The following is a 25,039-nucleotide window of genomic DNA, read 5'->3' on the forward strand; positions in this document are numbered from 1 at the left end:
TACTCACAAATACACACAATCACATACAGATTATACTTCTACAAACAAACCCAAAACAGGACTTTTTCTGCATTTTAGTTTATTAGTTAGTTAGTTTAGTTTGGAATACATTTGGTTGCCTCATCAACAATAAAAATTGTGGAAAAACTTGAGGAACCACCCCACAAGGTAACAGGAAAAGACAAAAATTATATACTATGCATGCTAGCACCCATTGCTAGAAAAATTATAACTGTAAATTGGAATAAAGCGCTTTTGCCAACACAAACTCAATGGTCTCAGAGACTGAAACAACTCTACTGAAGGGAATATATGACAGAAAAACTACTAATGAAGTTGACATTTTTTTTACAAATACATTCCAGTTATGTTGTACTTAACTGTCGGAATAAGGACAAAAAATAAAATGGAAAAAAGATGGAAGAAGAACAGTCAACAATAGTAACTGAGGTTTTCAAATGTTTATCTTACAAACGTGAATAACAAGTGCACAGACATTTCTATGCTTTTGGCGTTTAATCCTCACGAATAGATATAAATGAATAGAAATGCAAAGCTGCGGCATGTGTAGATGGATCAGAAACCCATACAGGAAAACATACCTTTGCCTTGTTGTTCCACACCTCCGGTAAGCACTCAACCATCTTATTTTTCAACACCTCCACCTATGGGAGTTACAATCTGTTCCATTCTCTGGTGTTGTCGAACCACATGCATATTTTGGATTTGTTGTTTTAGAAACCTGTGAAATAGTGATCAGCCAATTTACCTTCACAAAGTCTGCCTCCTACTTTTCCAATTCTGCCTCTCTTTCTTTCCCTTCAGCTTCATTTGCACATCTGACTCTCATTCACCTGCTCACCTGTTTCTACTTTCCCCCATTAGCCCTGCAGTGAATAACTGGCCCATTTCCACTAATTCCCTGCCAGTTTGTTAATATCGGTAATGGTAATGCTGCCCTTGTAGTGCCCCTCTTAACTTATTTTTCAGACTGCCATCGTGTTGACGACTCATAAGCTTCTTTGTGACCTGTTCCTTCATTCTACCTGCTTCCCTACTGTGTATTTGTCTGCGCCTGAGTCCTTCTTCCCCTATTGCCAGAATTCACTGGTCATGTCACATATAGCATATACTGCTTGGCATTAAACTGAAACAGGTCCCCGTATGAGATTGAAAGTTAATGCATTAAAATTGAAGGTCTGTATGATATGAAGCATTACAGAATTACTCATCCTACTGAAACTTATGCTGGTTAAAGTCATCTAAATGTTGTTGAGGATACATTTTTTTTTAAATTTTGTTTCACTGCACTTGTACTGTAAATTGAGGAAGGCCTTTTGATATTTGTTTTGGTCAGATATAAAGAAAATGCAGCATAGGCAGTGGATGCTGTATCCCTTAAAAGTTCTGTTGTGTAAACTGGATGTTTTAAACTTTTATTTTTCCTGGTTGTCTGTCAATCAATCAACCGATTCATCCTAAGTGATGTTGGCTAAATTAACAGCCCTCATTCCCTATGTGCATAACGCATTATGACAGCAGAAATCAAGCATTGCCTGAAATCTTTAAAGTCTACAAATATAAAAACATTTTAAAATCAAAACACAAGGGGTCGAAATTGAACTGAATTGGATGAAAGACATTTTGTTTCTCCTGCATCAAATGAGTCAGACTTTGAATCTTTTATCAGAGCTACTATTAAACCGTTAACTGTAAGCTGCCAACTGGTCAAACTTCAATCAAGCTACTCCAAATCCATATACATCCGATGTACAGAAAGCAGGACACGATGAAGACAATGTACAAGGCGTAGAGCAAACGGTCAATGACCATCCCGATCATTTGCCATTCCTGTGATGTTTTGCTACCCTGGAAATGTTGGTCCACCTGGAGGCGGATGGCTATGAGATCTCTGCTCAGCTTCCTTAGTTCTTCCACGGCAGGCTCTGTAGGTGATTTCGCTGAAGGTGTATCACCAGAGACGTTCTGAAGATCATTTAAAGAGATGATGGTGGAATTCATCACTGTATACGTAAAAACAAAATCAAGAATTGAATAATAGTGTGTTTAACGGTGTGTCACTTATTTAAAGGTCCTGTTTGTGCTTGTGTGTTTTTGTGTGTGGGAAAATATAATTTAAAAAAATTAGTTCCTCCTTGCGGGATTAATAAAATATATATACTTTTACATATAACATATAACTTTGTTGAAATGAGGTTAATACAAAATTATTACAATAAGATGTAGCAGCAGTTTTGGTGACAAATAATAATAAAAAATAAAATAATGTTATTAAGCCTGTAGTAGAAATAATAACAAAAGACAGAATAATGTTGTTATACCTGTAGGACTATTGCGAAGGGAGACTGTGACACGGTTGGTCTTCTTTTTTGGAGGGAGACAAACGACAACAGCCAGATATCGTAACACGAGGACACTGAGCCAGTGAGGCACTGCACCGTAACGGCTGGAGCTGAACTGGATATTAGTGATTACCACTGTCTCCAACAGGCTGCCCACCATCAGAGCAAGACTAATGGAGAACAACACATCTGCAGGGAAGACACAAAAAAAAGGGTGAAGAAGTAAAGAGACATTTTTTATTTAAACTTAATTTATCAATACTGGGTAACAAATTAACACTGAAGAATTTCAATAATGGGGGTAGAAGTAATCTTACTATTTAAGTTAAAATTCAGTGGGCAGAGTTGGGGAACCACATGGTATTATAGCCAACAATGGGATTTTGTCAGGAAGAAACCCTGGATTAAATGTAAAAGAAAGCATAACCTCCATCTCAACAGGTGTCACTCACTTAACAGAGGTGTGGTATCCCCAGTTACAGGCAGCAGGTCGTTCATTATGAGAAGGAAAACGGTGTAGCCCAGGATGAGGGTCATCTTGAAGGAAGACCGGTCCACACTATGGGGAGGCAGCAGGAAGCTGAAGAGGTCCACTGTGATTAGGAAGCAGCTGGGAATCAGGAGGTTCACCACATAAAGGATTGGTCTACGTCTCAAAATGATCTATGGATGAGAAACAAGTATTAAGCCTCAAGGTTTTAGTCAGAATTTACAATATTGGTCTAATTACATAATAAATAAATGAGACCTTTGCTATGATTATTGACCTCCTCCGCCAACTCCACTAAAACTTCTTCTGTTGTAGTTTCTGATGCATTTTTTGGTTGCCCCTCACACCTTTGGTCCCAAGGATATATCCTTGATCGCCCATTGTTCTCTATTTACACTACCACTATAATAAATTATCCCCAGACAACATCCACCACCATCATTTTACCTGCTTTTGTTACTTCACTGTCAGTGTGTCCAGCCATGGATGCTGGACACACTGATGCGTGTAACAAGTCTAGGGGGATCTGAACATGTTTTGTAGTTGCAAGTTTAGTAGATCGAGTAGACTTAGTCAAATTTTGAATGTTTACAATTCTCACACCCCTCCCCCACTACCACCGAGCTACTCCTGTGAACAAGCCTGTCTCTTCTCTCATTGATTAACGGCATGGAGTACACGCTACACGGAAGCAATTGCTAACTTTTCGAAAACCAGATGATTCATCTTGTTCTATCGGAACATAGTGTTGGTTTCAGTGAATATGATCAAAAAATGTTGCCGAATACAACTTTAGACTTAGACTTCTCTCTATTTATCCCTTTGGGATGACTCCCGCAGGAAATTGTGTTTCCAGCGGCTTACAAAAACACAAGGAGGTATAAAAAAATACAGTATAACTTAACCATAAACACTTAGCTAAATAAAAACAGAAAAAACACAGTAAACAATAAACTCTAAGTTAAATATATACAGTATGAAGTAGATGCAAGAATACAGGTAAAATAAAATTCACGGAAAATGAAAGCAGATAAGTTAAATGTAGATAAAATGTATAAGATAAAATATGTATGACTGTATATAACAGAAAAGAGCAGTAAGATTAAATTATTGCACTTAAGTGGTGGATTTAGTTATTGCACAAAAAAAGAAGTTTCCACCACATGATTGTGTAAACTGTATAACAATATTTTCAATGCAATGTCCCTGAACACTTGACCGATATTTCTTTGCACAAGATTATTTGTGTTGATGAAATGCTGAGATTTGTGAACAAGTTCATAACATCAATGTACTTATTAAATTTAAAGGTGCAGATGACCAATGTTGTGAGTTTGAATGTAACTGATATTTTGAGATAATGAACATTTTCTATGTGGCATTTTAAATGTTTTAAAATGAGGAGAGCCTTAAACTGCTATAAATATCTCAGTGAATTAAAGTATAGTGTAACTAACTTAATAGTAACGCTCATTTGGGTGTGGTAAAACTTAGTGAAAGAGGAAGGAAGGCACAATAATGTAGCTACCTGGACTGAAGCAAAACAAATACAATAAACCAAGCAAAAAACATTATTGCACTATTTAGTTAATGCTTATGAAGGAAATTTGGGAATTTTCAGGAAGAAAATTGTGCAGTTTGTGTCTTCATTCTTCTGAACATTTCACCTGTGTTTTTCAGGGAGCTGAAAGGCTTTATTTATGGCCCAGTTTGGTTGAGGGGTTTAAAGCTAAGACTCTTTCACTAGTCTTAAGCAAGAATGAGCTGAAAAGGTTTAAAACGTGGAAATAAACACCAGTGGACTGTTTTCAACCAGAGAGCAGCAGAGGTGGGTTAGCTTACCCAGCTATCCCCTTAGGGAAGGCCCCGCCAGCGCTGGTCTCAGTTTTGTGAGCGGTGAGGACTGTCTTGTTACTTCAGTTCAGTTTAGGTTGTTTAGTTTAGTATTGTTGTAGTAGTATCCCAAAAAAAACAACAGCGCAGGTTTTAATGAGCTGGATGGTGTGGAGCTGTGGTGTGGTCTTCTAACTTCTAAAGGCGCTTTTTACAATACTTGCCAAATTCACCTTTTCACACACATTCATACACTGATGGTAGAAGCTGCCATGCAAAGTGCCATCTGTTCATCAGGATCTAATCCAATGATTCAGATGCACCCATGGCACAGCTTTTGGGAGCAATTTAGGGTTTAGTGTCTTGCCCAAGGACAGTTCAACATGCAGGGATGCCTCTGCAGCAGCAGATGTTTGTGTCTGGACAGTCCTTTCTGCAGCCATGTGCTGTGGATGACCTGCTCTACTTCCTGAGCCAAAAAAAAGAGAAATAAATAAAGAAAAAAAAAGAGGAACTCTAACTCTTAACATATTGAACCCAAAGCCTTACTGTGGCACTAACCAATGACACTTACAAAGTATTTGATCTCAGAGTAGCTTCCATCACTTATCTCCAGGGTAGTTTTAACTGCTCTGATATCTACAAGCTCCCACTCCCCTCGGGTCTGTAACACTTGTCTGGACTCCTCCAGGATCTCTTCAGATGGGATCCTCTGAAACAGCCTTATGTCTTCAGCTGGAATCAAATTTAGGGAAAGTTTATCCATATAACAGATGTCTGTGTGAAATGTTGCTTAAGGAACCAAGTAGTAGAACAAAGTTGTAAACATTAAAGTTAAAAGTTCAGGATTAAAGATATTTAAATCAATATCTTTAATCCTACTATTGTCATTTTTGATAATTCATAATTACTGTAAAATCTGTAGGTAACCTCAAGTGGCAGTTTCCACTGCAGTATTTGTACAGTATGTTATTGTACAAATTGCCATAATTATGATAATACAGTTCTCATCTCATCTCATCTTCAACCGCTTAACCGGGGTCGAGTCGCGGGGGTTCTGAGATCAGAATCGATTTTGTTGTGTTTGTGCAGGCTTACCAAAGTGTAGATAGGGTTCAAAGGTCAGTGAGCAGTTTTGGATATCGAAGGGGAAAGTGTAGATTACTAATCTGCAGGAGCTGACCACTCTGACTGGTTTATCATCGTATACACGACCTGTGTTGTATAAGTAGACATAGGGACTTTTGGGAGATTTGTCCTCGTCCATGCTGGAAAAGAACAGAATAAAAAAAACGTTTAATTGCACATACATACTTTAAAAGGTTAGAATTCATGTTCCACTCAGCTGACTCTTTTCCTTGGTTTCTGTAACTATTTATCAATGAAACAACCAAATATGGATTTTGTGCTTCTAGAATGGCAATTTGATCAAATGTAATGGGATCGATCTATTGATTCTGTGATTAATTTGAATTCCTAATGAATGTTGAACATGTTTACTTACAACTCTGAGATGAGGATGTCTGGGATCCAAAGCTTTTCTCGAGGGACAGAGACTCTTTTAGTTCCACATTCCTTCTCATCCCAGCTCAGCCCCTCGATATCCCACTCCTACATAATACAGAAAAACAACCATTTTAACCATCACCGCATACTTTACATACTTTAATTTAAAGGATAAGTCAGTTGGTATTCTATATATATATATATATATATATATATATATATATATATATATATACTTGTATATATACTTTTTTTTTTATTGTCGACAAATATGGAAAAAACCACAACAACAATATATGGATTGTACTAAGAAATAGTTTATGTATAGCTACAGCCTGAAATAGCTTGCTCTTATCTACCATAGAGAGCCGGAGTGAAACTGAAATTTACAGATTCTGTTCCAGATATAATGATGCGAATACCTAAACATCCAGCCTTGGCCCATAGCCTTGCTCAATGTAAATGACTCTTAGGAAGAGATATGAATAAGTTAACCACCTCCATCAAGCTTTTATTTTAATAGTGCCTGTTTAATATTGTGGAACTTTTACTTTGGCACCCTTTATCTGCAGAATAAGTATATCACAACTGAAAGTTAGCTATAATTTGAGTACAGAAGGAAGGGAGGTCATGTGATACTGCTCATGAATATAAAGCTCTTATGATTTGATAATTAAGCACCTAGCTGGAACAGGAACAATGTACAGTATTTTGTGATTTGATTTGTTTCATGATTAAGGGGAGCGATTTTGGATTAGTCGATTTAACAGTGAGGAGGTGTTTGAATGTATAGCACTCCCTGAAAACTCAGTATTTTACATGGGGACAGTTCATAACATCCTTACATCTGCCAGATGTGCATTCTCGTAGTCTCACATTGGATTGTCTTGTGTGTGGCGCCCTAAGGTGGATTTAACACAAGTTGAAATCTGTTTTTTTAATATTAAACGTATTTATTCTGATAGCTGAAGATGAGGAAAAGCACTGTCCGTCTTTGTACCAATTTATTTACTGTTATGGTATAAATTAATGAGTTCATGCTACAAATTCAAGTTTTCTTAGTGCTCTGAAAACTTACCAGGACTTGCCATATGAATGTTGTCAAGGACTGGGCTTTTTCATTCTAGGGATGAGACACATATAAGACATATGATTATCAATGAAAAATAAAGTTCAGTTGCAGTATACATATTAATTCAATTTATGCACGTGTATGTGTGATTTTTGTGCCGCTCATGGACTCACCACTCCTATAATTCCCACCACAGTCATAGAGAGGTTTACGTTCAATGGATCTGAAAATCTTTTTACAGGTCGCAGTAGTTTTCTAGGAAATAGTTCTTTCTCAAGTGCTCCAAACAAGGATTCAGCAGTTGGGCTGGTACAGTTCAATGCTGCAACAAAACCTTAGAAAGAATGCATGTTCATTTAATTAGATAGCTGAACTTTCAAGTTGAGACTGTATGGACTGAAGGGTACTGTAAATAGCTGGAAACTGTCAGACTCGACTGCGACTTTTTGCCACTTCCACTGCTGCTGCTTGCTCCTTCCACTTCAAATGTGAAGCGCATCCCGAACGGGCCTATTGTTTGCTTTCACCCTATAGCTTTCCAGCCTTATTTTATGCCCGCCCCCATCAGGTTAAGATATTCTACCTGGTTATTAACCCCATTTTTGAATTCCAATAAATAAAAAAATGTATCTGTTGAGCTCACAGGGCCATTGTACAAAGCACCACTGTGCATACATACAGCACCACGGAGCTGCTAGCATGGCTGTAGACTCTATCTTAACATATGCTCTACTTCTCTCAGCTGCACTCACTACAGTAACTTACTGGTTTCTGTTTCTGTTACCTCTGCTTTTTAACAAACAGCAGAAGTTCATTAACATCTCCTGACAGTATCCATGAATATGCCACAAAACTGTTAGAAACTCATATTCGGTAATACATTTAGTTATACAATTTTGTTTAAATTCAAGGCAACTATCATATAAAACGCTACTACCATGCATTTGTTTAGAATTTTATACAATAGCTTTTCTCTTGTGAATGGATGCGTGGATACAAAGTGAGAAATACACTTACATTCACTGTATTCAAGTTTATTTTGTGTGTAGTTTTTGTTATTGTTTCTTTTACAAATCATCTTGAAAATTAAATTTCTTAAAAAATTACAGGAATGTGTTTCTTCCAGTTGACTATCTCCCAGCTTTTAATAGGTCATCATGCTTTATATAGCTAATTTAATAGACAGCCCAAATGATTTTTCCTTACCATGAAGCAGTAAAAAACAGATAAAGATGAGCCCGACTGTCTTTGTCTCTGTCATCTCGTCTGCGTCAGCTCAATGACCTTCATAACTTGAAGGAAAATGTCAACAGTTTGAAGAAATTGTGTATCTAGTCTGACGTCATCAACCGACATGATGTCTTGTTTGTCAAAACAAATTTTGAGGAGCTTCTTCTTAAAAGAAAGTGGGCTTGGATTGCCTCCACGCGGCTGTCACTGGCTGTTCCCCAATATGTGAGATACTGATGTTTGACAGCCACAGACACTAACATGCACGCATGGCCGGACTGGCTATCACAACACACAGAGAAATTTGGAGAATAACACAGAGGGAAGAATGACTTATTTCTCTGCTCAGGACGCCATTGCGCCACAATATCTTTACATAGCAAATATTTGTTTTGGTGCTATATTAACCCTCTGAAAGTTAAGTACAGATCTTTAAGTAAACTATGTATTACAATTAGAATTAGGGAAAGGACATGTGAGCATGACTGTGCACCTGGCCAGACACCTTCAGGGTTTAGGGATTTTCACAGGTGCAAATATTTGTTGCTTGACTGAACATATGTAACACATTAAAGGAAAGGTTTGAAGGTTAGGCAACAAAAGGACTAGAAAAAAGGTTGTGATTTTGCTTAGTACTTCAAGGACACAAATACATGTCTCAAACCAAAAAAATTGAAATGAATAGGGATCCATACACCAGTTTCCAACCAGAGTTTAGCAGACCTATTCTACATCACCTGATTTCATGCTCCCGATGAAATCAGTGCATTACTTTTTGTCGGTATATAGACAAACAGTTAATGAGGACAGCCTGGGCTCACACTGATGTGAGGACAAACTTTGGAAACAGAAGTGCAGGAAGGAGGACATGGTGTTGATTGCACTGATGTAGGAAAAAGGAAGAAGTCCAATATGAATTAAGCATTTAATAAATTAATTAGTCACCTTATTTACTATTAATTAGGCTCATTGATTTTTTCTCGTTAACCATGCCACCAGGCCAAAATCTACAGGTTTTTTATTAAACTTAGGCGAAGGGCTTAATACCTGTTAAAGTTATTTACTACATATATTTTATTTACTACATATATATATATATATATATATATATATATATATATATATATATATATATATATATATATATATACAGTATATACATAATAGGTTATAACATGAAATGAGAAACATTGAAATAACCGTAAATGGATGGGCATTGCAAAAGCTATGATATGGAAATACTTTTTCTAATCATACCTTTATTGTAAGTAAAGTTTAATATCAAATTGCCAATAGTCACCAGATCTGTTCATTAAAGTACCACCTCATTTGGAATGTAGGGTCTTCTGAGAGCAATAAAACTCTCTCTGGTTGCATTAGCAAACTGGTCAATTTCACTTTTTGACAGTGTCGGTTTATTCAAATTTTCCTCTTCAGGAAAGAATTAATGATATAGTTATTCATGAGCTGAAATTATTTCTTCACCCTTCTCACTTTAATGAGTTTCAGTTCCTCTCAAAGGTCAAAGGGTCATGAGAACAAAGAAGAGAGGGGAGCTCATGAGAGGCCAAGAACAGAGGGGGCCAGAGAGAGAGAGAGAGAGAGAGAGAGAGAGAGGCACAGATTTCTGATCAGACTGGTATTTGGGGTGTCATCAAGAACACTGTGTTCCCTTTCTTTGATAATGACATATAGGGAAATTTTTCCTACACTGAGGTGACAGAGGCTCAGCCTTGTTTCTCTTCATCAGGGACTGGGCAATTGGTCAGGATTGAAGGGAAAATAGATGCTGCCCAGTCCACCCAAATTCTTGAGGAAAACCTGCAGCCCTCTGTTGGGCAGGTGGGCCGGTGGTTCAACTTCCAGCATGACAACAACCCAAAACCCACCGCCATAAAAACAACACAGTGGCTAAAGGACCGGAAGGTGAATGTCCCAGAGTGGCCTAGTCAGAGCCCTGACCTAAATCCTACAGAACATCTGTGGATGAACTTGAAGAGTTCAGTCCATCGCCGCTCACCACAGAATTTGACTGAACACGTGCAGGAAGAATGGGGAAATATTTCCCAATCTAGGTGCACAAAGCAGGTAGAGACATATCCAAATAGACTGATGGCTGTAGTTAAAGAAAAAGGTGCCTCCATAAAATATTAAATCTAGGGACTCGTCACTTTTCCAACCCTGCTATTCTACTCTTTTTATTTTTTAAATTCATTTTCAGAATATAAAAAAGACAAAAAAATCACTTGAATGCTGTAAAGCAAAATGTGTTCTTGATGTATTATAATTTCATGCTGTAAAAAAGAAAAAAGTGAATATTTCAAAAGGGTATCATTACTTTTACTTTTACTTACAGTGTCAAGCTCACACTATGCTGTATCTGATGTGTGGAGCCAGCTTCATGGTACCAGATCTATTAAAAAGTACCTTCATGTAAGACAAGAAAGAAAGACCCTATTCGGACGGGATTAATTTAATGTTGAGACGTGGGGTAAGGTAATTTTTAGCAGGGGTTTTAGTCCCGTCCGAATGCCCCATGTCAGTTATTGTTCGGGAGAATGTCAGTAAAAATTACGCAGATTTTCACTTCAGTAAATCAGTCCGGAAAAATACCTCAGGTAATACTAATCTCGCCTGAATACAACCCTCAACATATGTATATATTCCGTCATATTCTGTCAATACGTAGTTTTTTTTTTAGATAATCTTTCTGTCCTTTAGTTTTGTATTTACTTTATTTTGTGATATCAGGAAGCTTCACGTGTGTGGCACTGTGTGTTAAAAGACAGATAACTATTTGCCCCCCTTTAAATTTTGTGAAGCTAAAGTCTATAAACAATTTAACTACTGTTGTGATTGTCCATAATAGTCAGTAGTATAATTCTGAATGAATGTGCTTTGAATGGGTGATATTAGTGCTGCTTAACCCAGCTTCGTCAGCAGAAGTGCTCTAAGCTCTACACTTTGTTGGGTTAGGATTATCAGTAGTAGACCCAAGTAGAGCAAAAGAAGTCGTCAGTACGTGATGAGCGAGTTTAAGTGTATGCTACAGCTCCTAATCTGAGCTGTGTTTTCACATTTCCTACAGGTAAGCTGACTGTAATCAGCACACGGGTAAAAGACATCAGTAGTTTATTTTATTATTTTATATAGAGCTTTAGTGAACAACTGTGCCATTAAGAGACATTGAATTTGACCATATTACGAGTGTGTATGTATGCCACCTTGTGTGTTTAAGATGGCGGCTGCTGATACTAACGACTCCGGTCGCTAAATACAAGCTACTACCTTTCTGTGTAAACTATAAGGAGTGAAACATGTGCTTAGAGATAAATGTGGTTAAAACAGAACAAATGTTGTGAAACGGGATAAACCGAGTAAATGTTTTAGAAAACTGTATGCCCATTAACTGTTGGTATTGTTTACCAGCGAAGCTAATGCTAATTGTTGGTAAATGCTAATGCCACAGCCTGAGAGTATGCCACCGCAGCCATGACAGTTAAAGGGGCATTACACAAGTCGTATGTGCGGTAGTCAGTGTTTAAAACTTTAATTGTAATTGATGTGAAAATAATGCAGTAACTGGCTGTGGGTCAAAGACTAGTTAAGATAGACAATTCAGTTAATAAGCATAATTCATAAAAGTTTAAAACAGGAAAAGCAGTAATAGGACAAGTTTATAGATCATTTAGTCTGGAGTAATGTGGTATTACTGATGTGTTAGTTTCATGTTTTTATGTAATTTGAATTTATGCATTACTTACCTGTTTATATATTAAGAAGAGTAAATTCACACTAAAAAGAGACAGTATTTTTGTAGCTAAGGTCACTTGCTAAATACTTACCTGTAGTCCCTGTAAGTAAACATGTATGTGGGTACTTAACATGGGTATTGACTCAAAGTAACTATTGGAGTAATAGTGAGTATGGTACCAAGAGTAGCACTTTGTTTTGTGTATATGAGTTTTGTTGATTATAAGATCCACTGTTATTGATAGTAATTGTATAAGAGTTATGAATATATATGCTACTATATAATATGTATATAGTAGCTGACGCCAGTAGAGCAGAAGAAGTCATCAGTACGTGATGAGCGAGTTTAAGTGTATGCTACAGCTCCTAATCTGAACTGTGTTTTCATATTTCCTACAGGAAATAAATGTGTTCAAAGAGAGAGCGACCCCTCTTTCTTAAAAGTTTAACACGTGCACGTTGAGAAGGGGGGGTAATGTAGTGCATAAATCGAGTAACCCCTCCGTCCTCTCAATCTTTCTCAATACAATGAGAATTGGCCTAAAGAGACTTTTTTTATTCAGCACATAAAAAAAGATCCTTGTATGAGATTGTAAAAATAGGAATGATAAAATAGGAATGTCGATCCCACAGTGATGAATAAAGTAAATATTGCTCAAAGACTATCTTTACACATAAAACAAAGCATCAATGGGCTCCTTCCTTTTAGATTGCATTTGGTAATTAACTTGAAAGGACTTTACTACGAGAGGAGCTGGTACAGGGACCAGCTGGTAATCTTTAAAAACACTCTTTTAATAAACTCTGGGTTCACTAACTACGTTATTGGTGCTTTGTGTTATGTGTAAGGACTCTTATCATGCTACTGCAGAGGTTTGGTGTTATCTTGAGCAGTATTAGCGGTTAAAAGAGCCATTTTAATGCATTCACCGTGCTGCCCCGAGCTAATCAGTGTTAGTTGTATTTGGCCGGTATAGTCTGTTAGAGACTATCTGGGATATCTCCGTTAATAGCTGTTACGCGGAAAAATTGTACCGATGGCTTATTTGATTGTATTTGCCGAAAAAGACCCTGGGATGATTTTACGTTGGAATTTCACTTTAAGTCTGTGCTGAAACAACAGTTTGGTATCCATATGTACATTAAATCAGGTTTGATCACTATTGCAGTAACTTTCCTTCTGTTCATAGTGACCATTTTCTGCTTTTCATTTTGTTTATTCTGCATCAAATGAATCTTATTCTAAATCTTCTATTAGAACTAAGGAGAAAAAAAACATGTGTTCTTTTTAACTTTGTTTTGTTAATAGGCCTGGTCGCCCCTGGTTTTCAATCTAGATCTTGATATCTCAAAAAGGGACCGGCCGGAGGATCTTGGGCTAATATGGGATTAAAAATGTATTAATATACTCCAGAGCTAGTTCCATCCAGGACTTTAAAAATAAATAAATAGTTAAATATACTGCATGAATGTCTAAGCTAAGGCAGAAGATGGCGACAGGTGCGTGTCATGGCTTAGCAAGTTCTGTAGCGTCACCTTCCCAAATACCGTCTAGGGAAACGGCATCCTCATTTATCAGAACTAAAGTTAGACCATTATCCTGGTGGTCCGTACATCAAATCTCAAAGAGCTAACTAACACCTTTTCGCTGACACTGTACCTAGTGATTGTGATCACCCTACCTTTGTGGGGGAGCTGGCAGGCGGCATGCATTAGATCCTGCACTGAGGCATGCAGATCGTCTCACATAACGCACGGTTCACGGAGCCTTTTTAACCTGAATTCCACTGTGTTGACAAACGGGCACGTAGATATGGTGCGCTGTCGGCCCGGCCGCACCGATGGGAGACCTTTCCCTGGTAATTGGAGGTTTGCGACCATGTTATGTACCATCCTTCTCCTCTGCGGTGACATCCATCTCAACTCCAGGCCGGGAAACAGTAGGCTACCTCAGGATGAGTGCAACCATACTCCACTGGGATTTGGAGAGAACCAGCGTGGCTGCACTGCAGCTGGCGGCCTTGGGCCTGCTGCAGAAGCCGTGGGTATACACCTCTTTAATGGCGAGCGTCCTGATTATGCCAAAGCACAAGGTAACTCTGAAATCGCTCTTGCTCTTAAACTTGATAAAACGAAATGCAGTCCGCTCACTTCATCAGCACTTCATGGGAAGTATCTTGGCCACAAAACAACAGAAATCTAGGATGTTTCAGACTGTAAATCACACAAAAGTTCTCTGGGATCCCCTAAAACCCAAAGGGATCTTTGGTGGACATGTGAATATTAGGAGCTTAGTATCCAAAACGGAACAATTCGAACACTTGCTGACAGACTCTAATGTTGATTATCTGTGTTTATCCAAAACGTGGTTAAATCCATCCACTCTATCAAGTGTTTACAATATACCAGGATACCGTGTTTTCAGACCATAACCATGGCAAAGGAGGCGGTGTCATAATCTATGTTAAAGAATCCATCCAGTGTAAACCCTTAGATCTGCCTAATGATCTTGAATGTGTTTTAGTCACCATTAATCTCTCTCCTGAAATGTCTTTTAATGTTATTGTTTTGTTTCTACCACCATCTGAAAATTATATGTTTTTCGATAAGCTGTCTGCTATACTCAAAACATTTAATGGTAAAAAAGTTTTTCTAATGTGTGATTTCAATCTGAAACGGTTAGATAAAATAAGAAGGAAGTCGATAAAGGGTATTGCTAATACATTTCACTTAACTCAGCTAATAGAAAATCTGACAAGGATAACAAGGTCTTCAAAGACTCTATTGGATTTAATTTTCACAAATAAAACAGAACGCACATAAAAAACGTACAACTTAATCACTGGGTTATCAGACCATAATCTCACACTGGTCACAAGACAGCTGTCAGAGAAACGTCTTAGAAATCAGAATTCACCGAAAGGGAAAAATGACATCCCAAAGACCGAAATGCAGCACTTCGAAAATGAAATCAGACAAACAAATTGGGATAATGTTGTGAAAAATAAAAATAGTGAGCAGGCCTGTAGAGATCTACTGGATACTATCAAACTTCTTATATCTAACACAAAATAATTCATAATGCTGCTCGACCATCTTTAAAAAATGTGTCCATCTCTGCTCTTAACGAATGGGTAGAGCTACTAGATCCATCACAAGGGGAGATTGTAGCCTCCTAAATCGGAGCACTGCATTAACGCAATCAGCCTTCTCCTTTAGAGCTAGTAAGGCATGGAACACTCTCCCAAGCATTATAAAAAATGTTACAGATTTCTGTGCTTTCTCACGTGAGGTAAAAAAATGGATATTAAGAAATCAGTCTTGTCAGCACTAATTTAGCACTAAGGCCATAACTTCCATGATATTCATTTACTTTGTGTGTGTGTGTGTGTGCCTGTGTGTGTGTGTGTGTGTGTGTGTGTGTGTGTGTGTGTGTGTGTGTGTGGGGGGGGGGTTGTGTGTGTGTGTGTTCTTAATCTTGTTTTTACCTGCCCAGGGACAGCATATGGATATGAATCTGATAAAATCATCTTTTTACATTATGAAACCAATGAACTTTGTACATGGTCCCTGAAACAAATAGACAGACTAAACTAAACATGACTGTAAGCTGCCAAATTGTCAGTTGCTTTTGCTAATGAATATAGCTGTGATTAAACTCCACAAAATCAACCTGTGTACATGCTACTCCAGATCCAAATACATACGATGGTGGTAAAGCATACAGAAATGAAAACAATATACAAACCAAACAGCAGCCGGTCAATTACCATCCCAATCATTTGCCATTCCTGCGATGTTTTGCTCCCTTGGAAGTGTTTGTCCACCTGGAGGCGGATGGCCATGAGATCTCTGCTCAGCTTCCTCAGTTCATCCAGGGCTGGCTCTGGAGGAGGATTCACTGGAGGTGTATCACCGGAGATGCTCTGAAGAGCTCTTGACGCGATGGCTCTGGTATTCATAGCTGGATGTGTAAAAAATAAAAATAGATGAGATTGACACATTTTTAAAAAAGCCGGAATCTAATACTAATTCTGATGATCATAATATACAAAATGATACTTCCATAAATGATTAATGAATATATGCTGTAATGCAGGTTATTTCTGTAGTAAGCATGCTACCTAGCAATAGTGAGCATGCTACCTAGCATGCTTACTATTTTCAGATTACGTTAGAACGTATATATGTTTTTAATAAGATTCCTTACACTTAAACTGTTTAGTTTTTGGAAAGCCTCCAATAAAGTCATCATCCTCCGAACTTGGAGAACGCTGGAGGGAAAAAATATTTTATCAGATGTCCCTTTCGTTTAGATGGCGACGGCATTTTTGGGGCAAAAAAGGTAAACCACCCCCCAGAGTGGAAATCTTAATAACACTCCACGGTTATGTTTCCGTGTAAAGGGGTAAAATTGCAAAAGTATGCTCTGATCTGCTCATGCTGGCTCATGTCACGCACAGTACATTTCTACGTAACATACATGTGCACAGCAAAATCGGGAGTGTTAATTCAACTCCCACAGTGTTAATTTTAACACTTTTTCTTAATATAGTTCTCACGGATTTCTCCTTCTTTTCTTTAATGTTTGTTTATTTGGTTTCAGTAATGATACTTTGGCCGTTAATTTATTTTGTTTTATTCTCAACATTTACAAAAGAACATGGCCTTCGGGAAATCTGTTCGACCAATGGAAATCTGCTGCGCAAGTCCAAACCGGATATTGGGATCAACTCTGCCAGGAGTGAACTTAACTCATTCACAGGTGTAAAAAATGTAGTTGCTTAATTGACAATGCTGGCAGAGCTTTTTATCCCTACAAGTGTTAAAACAACACCAAAATCCACAAACTCAAAATTATTAACACTGAAAAACAACACTACAGATTTTGCTGTGTGCGGAGTACACAAAGTTTTCACAAAGCAGGTTTAGTGAAAACTCTGAGTCTGTTAACCCTGAAATGAGGGAAACTGAGTTTTCCGTTTCACAAAGGGAGGTAACTCAAACCAGAGAAAGAGGGGTAACTCTAGCCTGTTTCACAGAGAGAGGTTATTTAAACTCTCGGTCAGTTACCATGGTAACATGCTCTCTGAACCTAACCTGGTCGGGACCAGGTTTTTCTCAGAAAACCTTGAGTTTCTCTCTGTCTCCGCCCTCTTTCAGCCACACACGGTGTTTCATTTCCTCATTCATTCAGTCAGCAGGCGAGTTTTGGCATAGTATAGTTCCGTCTGATTTCTGAGAAAATCACTGCAAACATCATTCAGTAGGCCGACATTAGAAGTTATATTAGGTGGCGACTATTTCCAAAACCATGGCATGTCCTTTTGATAATGATCCCGTAGATGAAGGTGCAGCATTACTGCGCAGAGAATTAAATATCCGTCGGGAGATTATTATCAAACCGCGCATATATGTTCTTGCATTTCCAGCGGTTATCTTTTTGAGCGGTACCGTTTCATGTCACAGTCCATCATTTACACACACAACCTTATCCGTCCATACATTTCCAACATAACAAACTGAAGTCATGCTCTCACATCCCAGCAGATATTGTGTGTTGCGCTGCGTTTTTTTTAATACAAAATATAAAACAGCCACTTACGGTAATATTTACTTTACAATGTAAAACCTGTTAAAAATGAGGTATCACCATGGGATTGTGCTGATGTTTTACCTGTTTGAACAATGTTTTTATGTTTCATCTTAAGCTGCTGCCAAGTGCGCTTCTCCCCCGTGGGACTGCACCTCAATTAAATAAATTGATAGACTACCACCCAAGCAGTTCCCCCTGTGATATTATTGTGATTGCAAAGGACTACATTTAAACTTACGCATTGACCCGAGCAGAATGTTCTCCCGTGCCGTCTCCCTCTCTTTTGCTGCTGCAGCGGTGTAAACCTGCTCAAACTCACCGTATGAGCGCATTCATATTTCCAATTCCAGTGGTAGCGTAGCTCTCCTCTTCCCCGTTGCCATGGTGACTCGCAGAATCAGGGCTCTATTGATGCTGTCTTTTTATACTTGTGGTGCACGCGCTTAACTCGAGGTCAAACTACCCTGAGTTAATAAAACTAACTCAAATCTGTTGTTCTGGAACCGAGAGTTTCCTATCTCAGAGTAGAACAACTCCGAGTTCAGGGTTAGACTCAGAGTTTTTTGAACCTGCTTCGTGAAACGGACCCCAGGTCAAACAACACACATGTTTGACTATTTCCATGAGTCGGATATTCAAGTTGCCTGGGTGGGAGCCGAGACAGTGGGAGGCTGCAGACCATACTGCAGATCCCTATCACTCTGTATGGCGCCCTGCCACTATTAGGGAGAGAAGTAGAAGGAAGTGGTGTTGTGTGGAAGTGCTTCACAGCACCACCTAGCCACCTGACGTGCATACTACATCGAATTTCACACACTTTGCGTCACCGTATGCGTGCAGATTTCTACCCAAAGACGCTCTAAACGCGGAATAAAAAGTGAAAACACAACGCCACTTTTGCTTTTCCTTTCTAGATCGTCTTTGTCTAAACAGGGCCCTTATATCCACTGCTTCAACATATGGATAACACAAATAGACATGCCATGCTAGTGTATATATACTATACCTCACAAAATAATAATAAAAACAAATATTTATAGTGTTATTATACCTGTAGCAGGCTGGTGAAGGGAAACCGTAATACGGTTGCTCTTCTTTTTTGGAGGAAGACATACGACAGCAGCCAGATACTTTAACACAAGGACACTGAGCCAATGAGGCACAGCGCCATAGTGGTTGGAGCTGAACTGGATATTAGTGATAAACACTGTCTCCAACAGGCTGCTCACCATCAGGGTGAGACTGGCCGAAAATAAAACATCTGAAGGAAACACAGAAAGAGGAATGATTAAGAAATAAATACAAATTTTTCATTCAAAGTTTGTTAATCAGCGGTGGGTAACGGATTGACATGAAAATTGTAAAGCTGCTCCCATTGGTTGAGTTAAAATTCAATGGTTAGAGCAGCAGAACTTAAGTGTATGACTGCAGCCTCACTATATCTTACATCACAACCCCCAAAAGCATCAGCATCAGAATTTGATCCATTCACTTCATTAACACTGAAAGTCTTAGTGATTCGATCCCCATTAATCCCCATTCAAGTTAGCCGGAGCACTAAACTGAAAGTAGTAAGCTCGACTGGTGGAAGTCTCTAGAATGGCTGCTCTATGGGTGTGGAAGTTGAGCCAATCATCTGTGTATTTTCTTCCAACCTGTGGGCTACACAGTAACATCCAATTTGTAGAACCAACATACTATACAGTAAATTGCAAGTTTAGAAGGTACTTCCAGCTATCTAGCTGCAATACATTCTACCTTTATGCAGGTTATAATGTTCAGGTTTTGGTACTCTTAGTACTATTAAAGAGTACTGTATGGCCATTCTGGAGGATGTAGCTGGTGGTGTTGTTGAATCTTATTACATTATACAGAGAGATGTTTCTACAATTTAGAAATGGGATGGACCAAATAATACCTTGTAAAGCAACCTTATGTCTTATGGCTGAAATGACATTCTGACTGAAAGAAAACCAGTTTTTCAGAGGACAAGGTAATAATTTGGCAACAATGGGATCTGATCAATATTGTCTAATCATGAAAGAAACAACATGGGGCAATCTTAATAGGAGCTATGATTAAAATCTTTTATCACAGGTGTCACTCACTTAAGAGAGGTATTGACTCCCCAGTTACAGGCAGCAGGTCGTTCATTAAGAGAAGGAAAACGGTGTAGCCCAGGATGAGGGTCATCTTGAAGGAGGACCGGTCCACACTATGGGGAGGCAGCAGGAAGCTGAAGAGGTCCAATGTGATGAGGAAGCAGCTGGGAATCAGGAGGTTCACCACATAGAGGATTGGTCTACGTCTCAAAATGATCTTGGGATGAAAAACAAGTATAAAGCCTCAAGGTTTTAGTGAGCCGTTACAATATACCTTTGCCAGGGTCATTGACCTCCTCCACCAACTCTAATTAATCTCCTTCTATTGCAGTTTTTGATGCTTTTTGGTGGCCTGTCACACTTTTGGTGTTACACAATGATCTATCCATCAATCTCTCTTTACACTCCTGCTATTACAAAATATCTAAAACATACAATGCATTCACTTGTTAAAACCTATTTCTTTATTTACTGTTCCATTTAAGTGTCTGATCAAAAATCAATCACATGTAATTTCCACCACAGATTCTACACCTGGTTTCTTAAGGTGATGGTAAACAGATAAATGCTGTCATTTGTCATGTGAATACAGAATAATTAAAAAATTAAAAAATGCTTACAAAGTATTCGATCTCAGAGTAGCTTCCAGTGGGTATCTCCAGGGTATTTGGAGCTGCTTTAATATCTACAAGTTCCCACTCCCCTCGGGTCCGTAACACTTTTCTAGACTGCTCCAGGACTTCTGCAACTGGGAGACTTTCAAACACCTTTATTTCTTCAGCTGGAATAATATATATGGAAAGTTTGTCCATATTAGATGCCCAATCTATGTAAAGTCTTATTATTCAAGACCAAAAATATTTTAATTAATGTATTGAAAGCAGAAGCCGCTAACTTTCTATAAAGGATATTTTTTTCCTCATATTTGCTGATATTAAATAACGTGTCCTGACTGCACAATGAAACATATGATCTGTGAAAAAGTAATGATGCTCTACCTCCACCTTTTGCATTCTGTCTGCTTCTCTGGCATTTGAGAGATTACACTGCGCCTGACCGGCAACCACACAGAGCCGAGCAGTCACTCCAATAAAATTTCAAAACTAGGCAGCACTGATCAAATAAGAATTAAGATTATTATACTGTTCTGCCTATTTCTCGCATAAAGTGTTTTCAGAAACATATTTTAGTGTACTGTTTAGCTGTAAAATCAGAAAGTTGCCCGGGCGGTTGGCTGTTGGGCATGGCTTATTTGGCTTGTTCACAAACTTTCTCATTTTCCAGCTAAAATATGTGTATGTGATAGGGCTCTGAGAGGTAGAGCTACATTACTTTTTCAGATCATCTGTCTCATTTTGCTATCAAAATATAGTGACAGTTTCAGCATATATTAAAATAATTTAATATTAATAATAATTAAAAAATGTTTAATGTATGTATAATGTATAATAATGTACATAGAAAGTTAGTGACTTCAGGTTGAATTTTTGTGACTTTGACTGTGTAAAGTATTTCGTTTTCTTTTTTTTATATAAATTTGCCTAATTACAGCCAAAAAGTAATTCAACTCTTAAACTTAGAAAGTTTATTTGTTTTTTATGACAATTTTCAGTGCAGTGTTCTCCAAGTACAAATCTGCAATAATTATGATGCAACTGAATGTGTGGTGGACTTGCCTTTCTGAAATCAACAATGTTTTGTTCTTATTGTTTTAAGTGCAGGCTTACCAAGGTGTAGATGTGGTCCAAAGGTCAGCGAGCAGTTTTGGATATCGAAGGGGAAAGTGTAGATTACTAATCTGCAGGTGCTGACCACTCTGACCGGTTTATCATCATATACATGACCTGTGTTGTATAAGTAGACATAGGGAATTTTGGGAGATCTGTCCTCGTCCATGCTGGAAAATTATTTTGAAAATGATTATTACACGCCCCAGGATGCTGAGAGGTAAGAAAAGCGAGGAGAGAAAACGTCTGTAAATGACATTAAAAGACTCACACTGAGCTGAAATGCAAACACTGCACTGCAACACCTGTCTTTTTTAATTAAAGGCTTATTTTCCCCACTTGAGCCTTGACATTGCTAAAAGTGCATGACACATGGCATCAGTAGCCTTACTTTGTGGACATTAGTAAAACAACATCTACTACTAATTACCATATACTGTCACAATTCATACAGATTGGGATGCTGAACACGTCTGTAGCATGTGATACAATTTCACCCATAGGTGGCGCTAAAAGAAGAAAATGTTGTAGCAGCAGTAAGCAGATTTCAGCTCTCAAAGGTATATATATATTTTTGTAAAAATACACATATTCTGGTTAATTATACTGTATATCAACTACCAATAGAGGCATACTATATAAACCACTGTGTGGCCAAAACAGCACACAAGCTTTGTATGTACAAAAGATAAGGTCTATTGTTGTTGTGATTCCTTTTATTTTCCAATGAATTAACAAGTTTACAGACTACTGAACATAATTTTAACTTACAACTCTGAGATGACAACATCCGGCATCCAAAGCTTTTCTCGAGGGACAGAGACTCTTTTAGTTCCACATTCCTTCTCATCCCAACTCAGTCCCTCGATATTCCACTCCTTCATAAAACAGAAAGACAATGATTTTAATGGTGTCACTCCATACTTTACATTATACGTAATAATAGATCAGTCTGGTTGTATTCTGTATTTTCATATTGTCAACAAATCGTGCATAGGCAACACAAAACTGGAATGTCCCTGTTCTTTTCCAGCCATCAAAACATAATTATAATATACAGAGCTTTACCCCAAAATACTATTTTGTAAACTCATTTTGAAAAAACATACAGCACACAATGGGACACTGTAATGTTTGGCATTGTCAAGATCATGGAATTGACTGTCAATTTTCTTTTTGAACTATATCTTCTGGTAAAAATAACAAAGATAATTCCTGTGTTTGATTTGGCTTAATTTCTCAGCATTTAGGACATTTTCAGAATGAAACTAAATTTTTGATAAATTACTGAAGTCCTGTTTTGTCAGTGCTGTGACAACTTACCAGGACTTGCCATATAAATGTTGTCAAGGACTGGGATTTTTCATCCTGGGAATGAGACATATTTATGATTATTAATGATGAATAAAAAACACTACCAGTATACTTAGTAGAAAAAAGTTATGCATGCTTATGTGCAGGCATTAAAACATTTTTTTGTGCCGCTCAAAGACTCACCACTCCTAAAATTCCAGTAACAGTTATATCGATGGAAATGTTCACTGAATCTGAAAGCTTCTTGACAGGTCTCAGTAGTTTTCTAGGAAACAGTTCCTTTTCAAGTGCATCAAACAAGGCTTCAGGAGTTGGACTGGTGCAGTTCAATGCTACAACAAAACCTAAGTTTAAAAAAATAAAGAGAAATACATTTAAATCCACAAGAAAGATTAAATAAATGTATTAATGTTTCTTTTTGTATTTTCTCAAAGGGAAATATTTACTTAATGAACTGTTACAATTCAATGCAACTATCATAATAGTATTAAAAGCTGTAGTATGTAAAGTAGTGTAGTTTTTTTAATTTTATCCAGCAGATTTTTATTCTTGCTCATTGCTGTATGCATAATAAGTGAGACAAGACATTAACACGTAATCCAATTGATTTCATTTCAGTTAGTTTGTATTTAAAATTAATATTTTTTTTTTTAAAGCATTTCCAATTCCAAAAATTCTTTTGGTAATCTAATAGATAGTCAAAATTATTTTTTCCTTACTGTGAAGCAGTGAAAAACAGGCGATGATGAGCACGGCAGTCTTTACTTCTGTCATCTTGTCTGGGTCAGCTCAACCACCTTCATAACTGTCCCATTATTTTCAAAGCAAAACTTTAATGGCCTGAGTAATTGGGCATCTGGATTCTGATTGGCTCAACCCAACTCACAGTTTTTCCTTCTAAGTTACTTGCTTGCATGTTTTGTTTGTCTAAATAACAGTGGTGACAACTCAAATAAACAAAAACTAACAAACAAGGGAATGTTGTTTTCTTTACAGGTCATTAAAATGTTAATACTGTTGTTTTAAACTTAGTTTGAGTTGGTTTCACTTCTTGGGTCTGTTTATTTTAACAGTTTGTCCCTTCCTGAACAAATTTAAACACACACATCAGCATGTAATAAGCCTGAATCAGTACTTATCTGCAATACAATACAAAAGTGTCAAGACAAAAGTGTAAAAATCATCATGAAAAATGTTTAATGTATAATGGTTACAATGATAATTGTAATGATGGTAGTATTGATGTATGAATTTATTTAATTTTTATCGTATTAATTATCAGTCTAATCAGCAGCTTTTAAACATGTGTCCAGTGTGAAAATATAAATAAATAAAAAAACACAAAAACAAGAGATAGGCCACAAGGCCACAATTCCTCCAACATAAATCTGATGTTTTACTATATTTTGCGGTGACAGGTGGGCTGTTAGAGTATGTATCTTCACGTTCCAATCAAACACCCTCCATGTTGGACTGTTAGTTAATTTATGTCCAGATCTGAACGTTTCCTCCCAATCATCATCTGTTATTATTGCATTTTCTTCCAATTCTCTTTAACATCCATATTATTGTCGTTGGATTCATATATTTTGTATTGTCAACCATATTTTAATTGTTTTTATAATCAAATAATTATTTTGCTTCTTTTGCACTGACCTGGTTACAAGTGACTCCAAAGACACAGTAGGGCAGGTCCATTGCTCCATTTCAACCCTTATTGCAACCCCCCCGGCCCAGTTATAGTTCCAGAGATCATAACTGGAAGTGACAGGAACAATGGTCTTGGTAAGATAGTCATTCTTATTGTTTCTACCCTCCCAATGAGAGCTAGGGGTAAAATCCCCCATCTATCCAAGTCTTTTTTAATTTCCTTGATCAGTTTTCAACAATTTGCCTCATATAACTGTGAGATATTAGGAGTAATGCAAACACCTCCAGTAGATATCTAAACCCTTTGTCGGTCCATTTAAATCTAACCCTATCTTTTACCTCTGTTGGACATTGACCTGAGATCATCATAGCAACTGATTTGCTTTCATTAGTCAAATATCCT

General features: G+C 37.6%; 1 protein-coding gene across 1 annotated transcript; it reads right to left on the minus strand.

The window, feature by feature from the left end:
- Positions 1–1,728: 1,728 nt before the first annotated feature.
- On the minus strand, positions 1,729–23,760 carry LOC310945042 (uncharacterized protein; the record flags this gene model as incomplete). The annotated part of the gene is made up of 18 exons (XM_083910983.1): positions 1,729–2,024; positions 2,343–2,552; positions 2,816–3,026; positions 5,261–5,421; positions 5,785–5,954; positions 6,191–6,297; positions 7,271–7,315; positions 7,438–7,570; positions 14,197–14,319; positions 16,034–16,211; positions 18,895–19,104; positions 19,952–20,162; positions 20,566–20,726; positions 21,673–21,842; positions 22,444–22,550; positions 22,996–23,040; positions 23,170–23,330; positions 23,706–23,760. The coding sequence occupies 18 exons, from the start codon at positions 23,758–23,760 to the stop codon at positions 1,729–1,731; spliced, it is 2,754 nt and encodes a 917-aa protein (XP_083767109.1).
- Positions 23,761–25,039: the final 1,279 nt, after the last annotated feature.

This window comes from Echiichthys vipera (assembly GCF_963691815.1).
Source record: "Echiichthys vipera genome assembly, chromosome: 3".
Lineage (NCBI taxonomy): Eukaryota > Metazoa > Chordata > Actinopteri > Perciformes > Trachinidae > Echiichthys > Echiichthys vipera.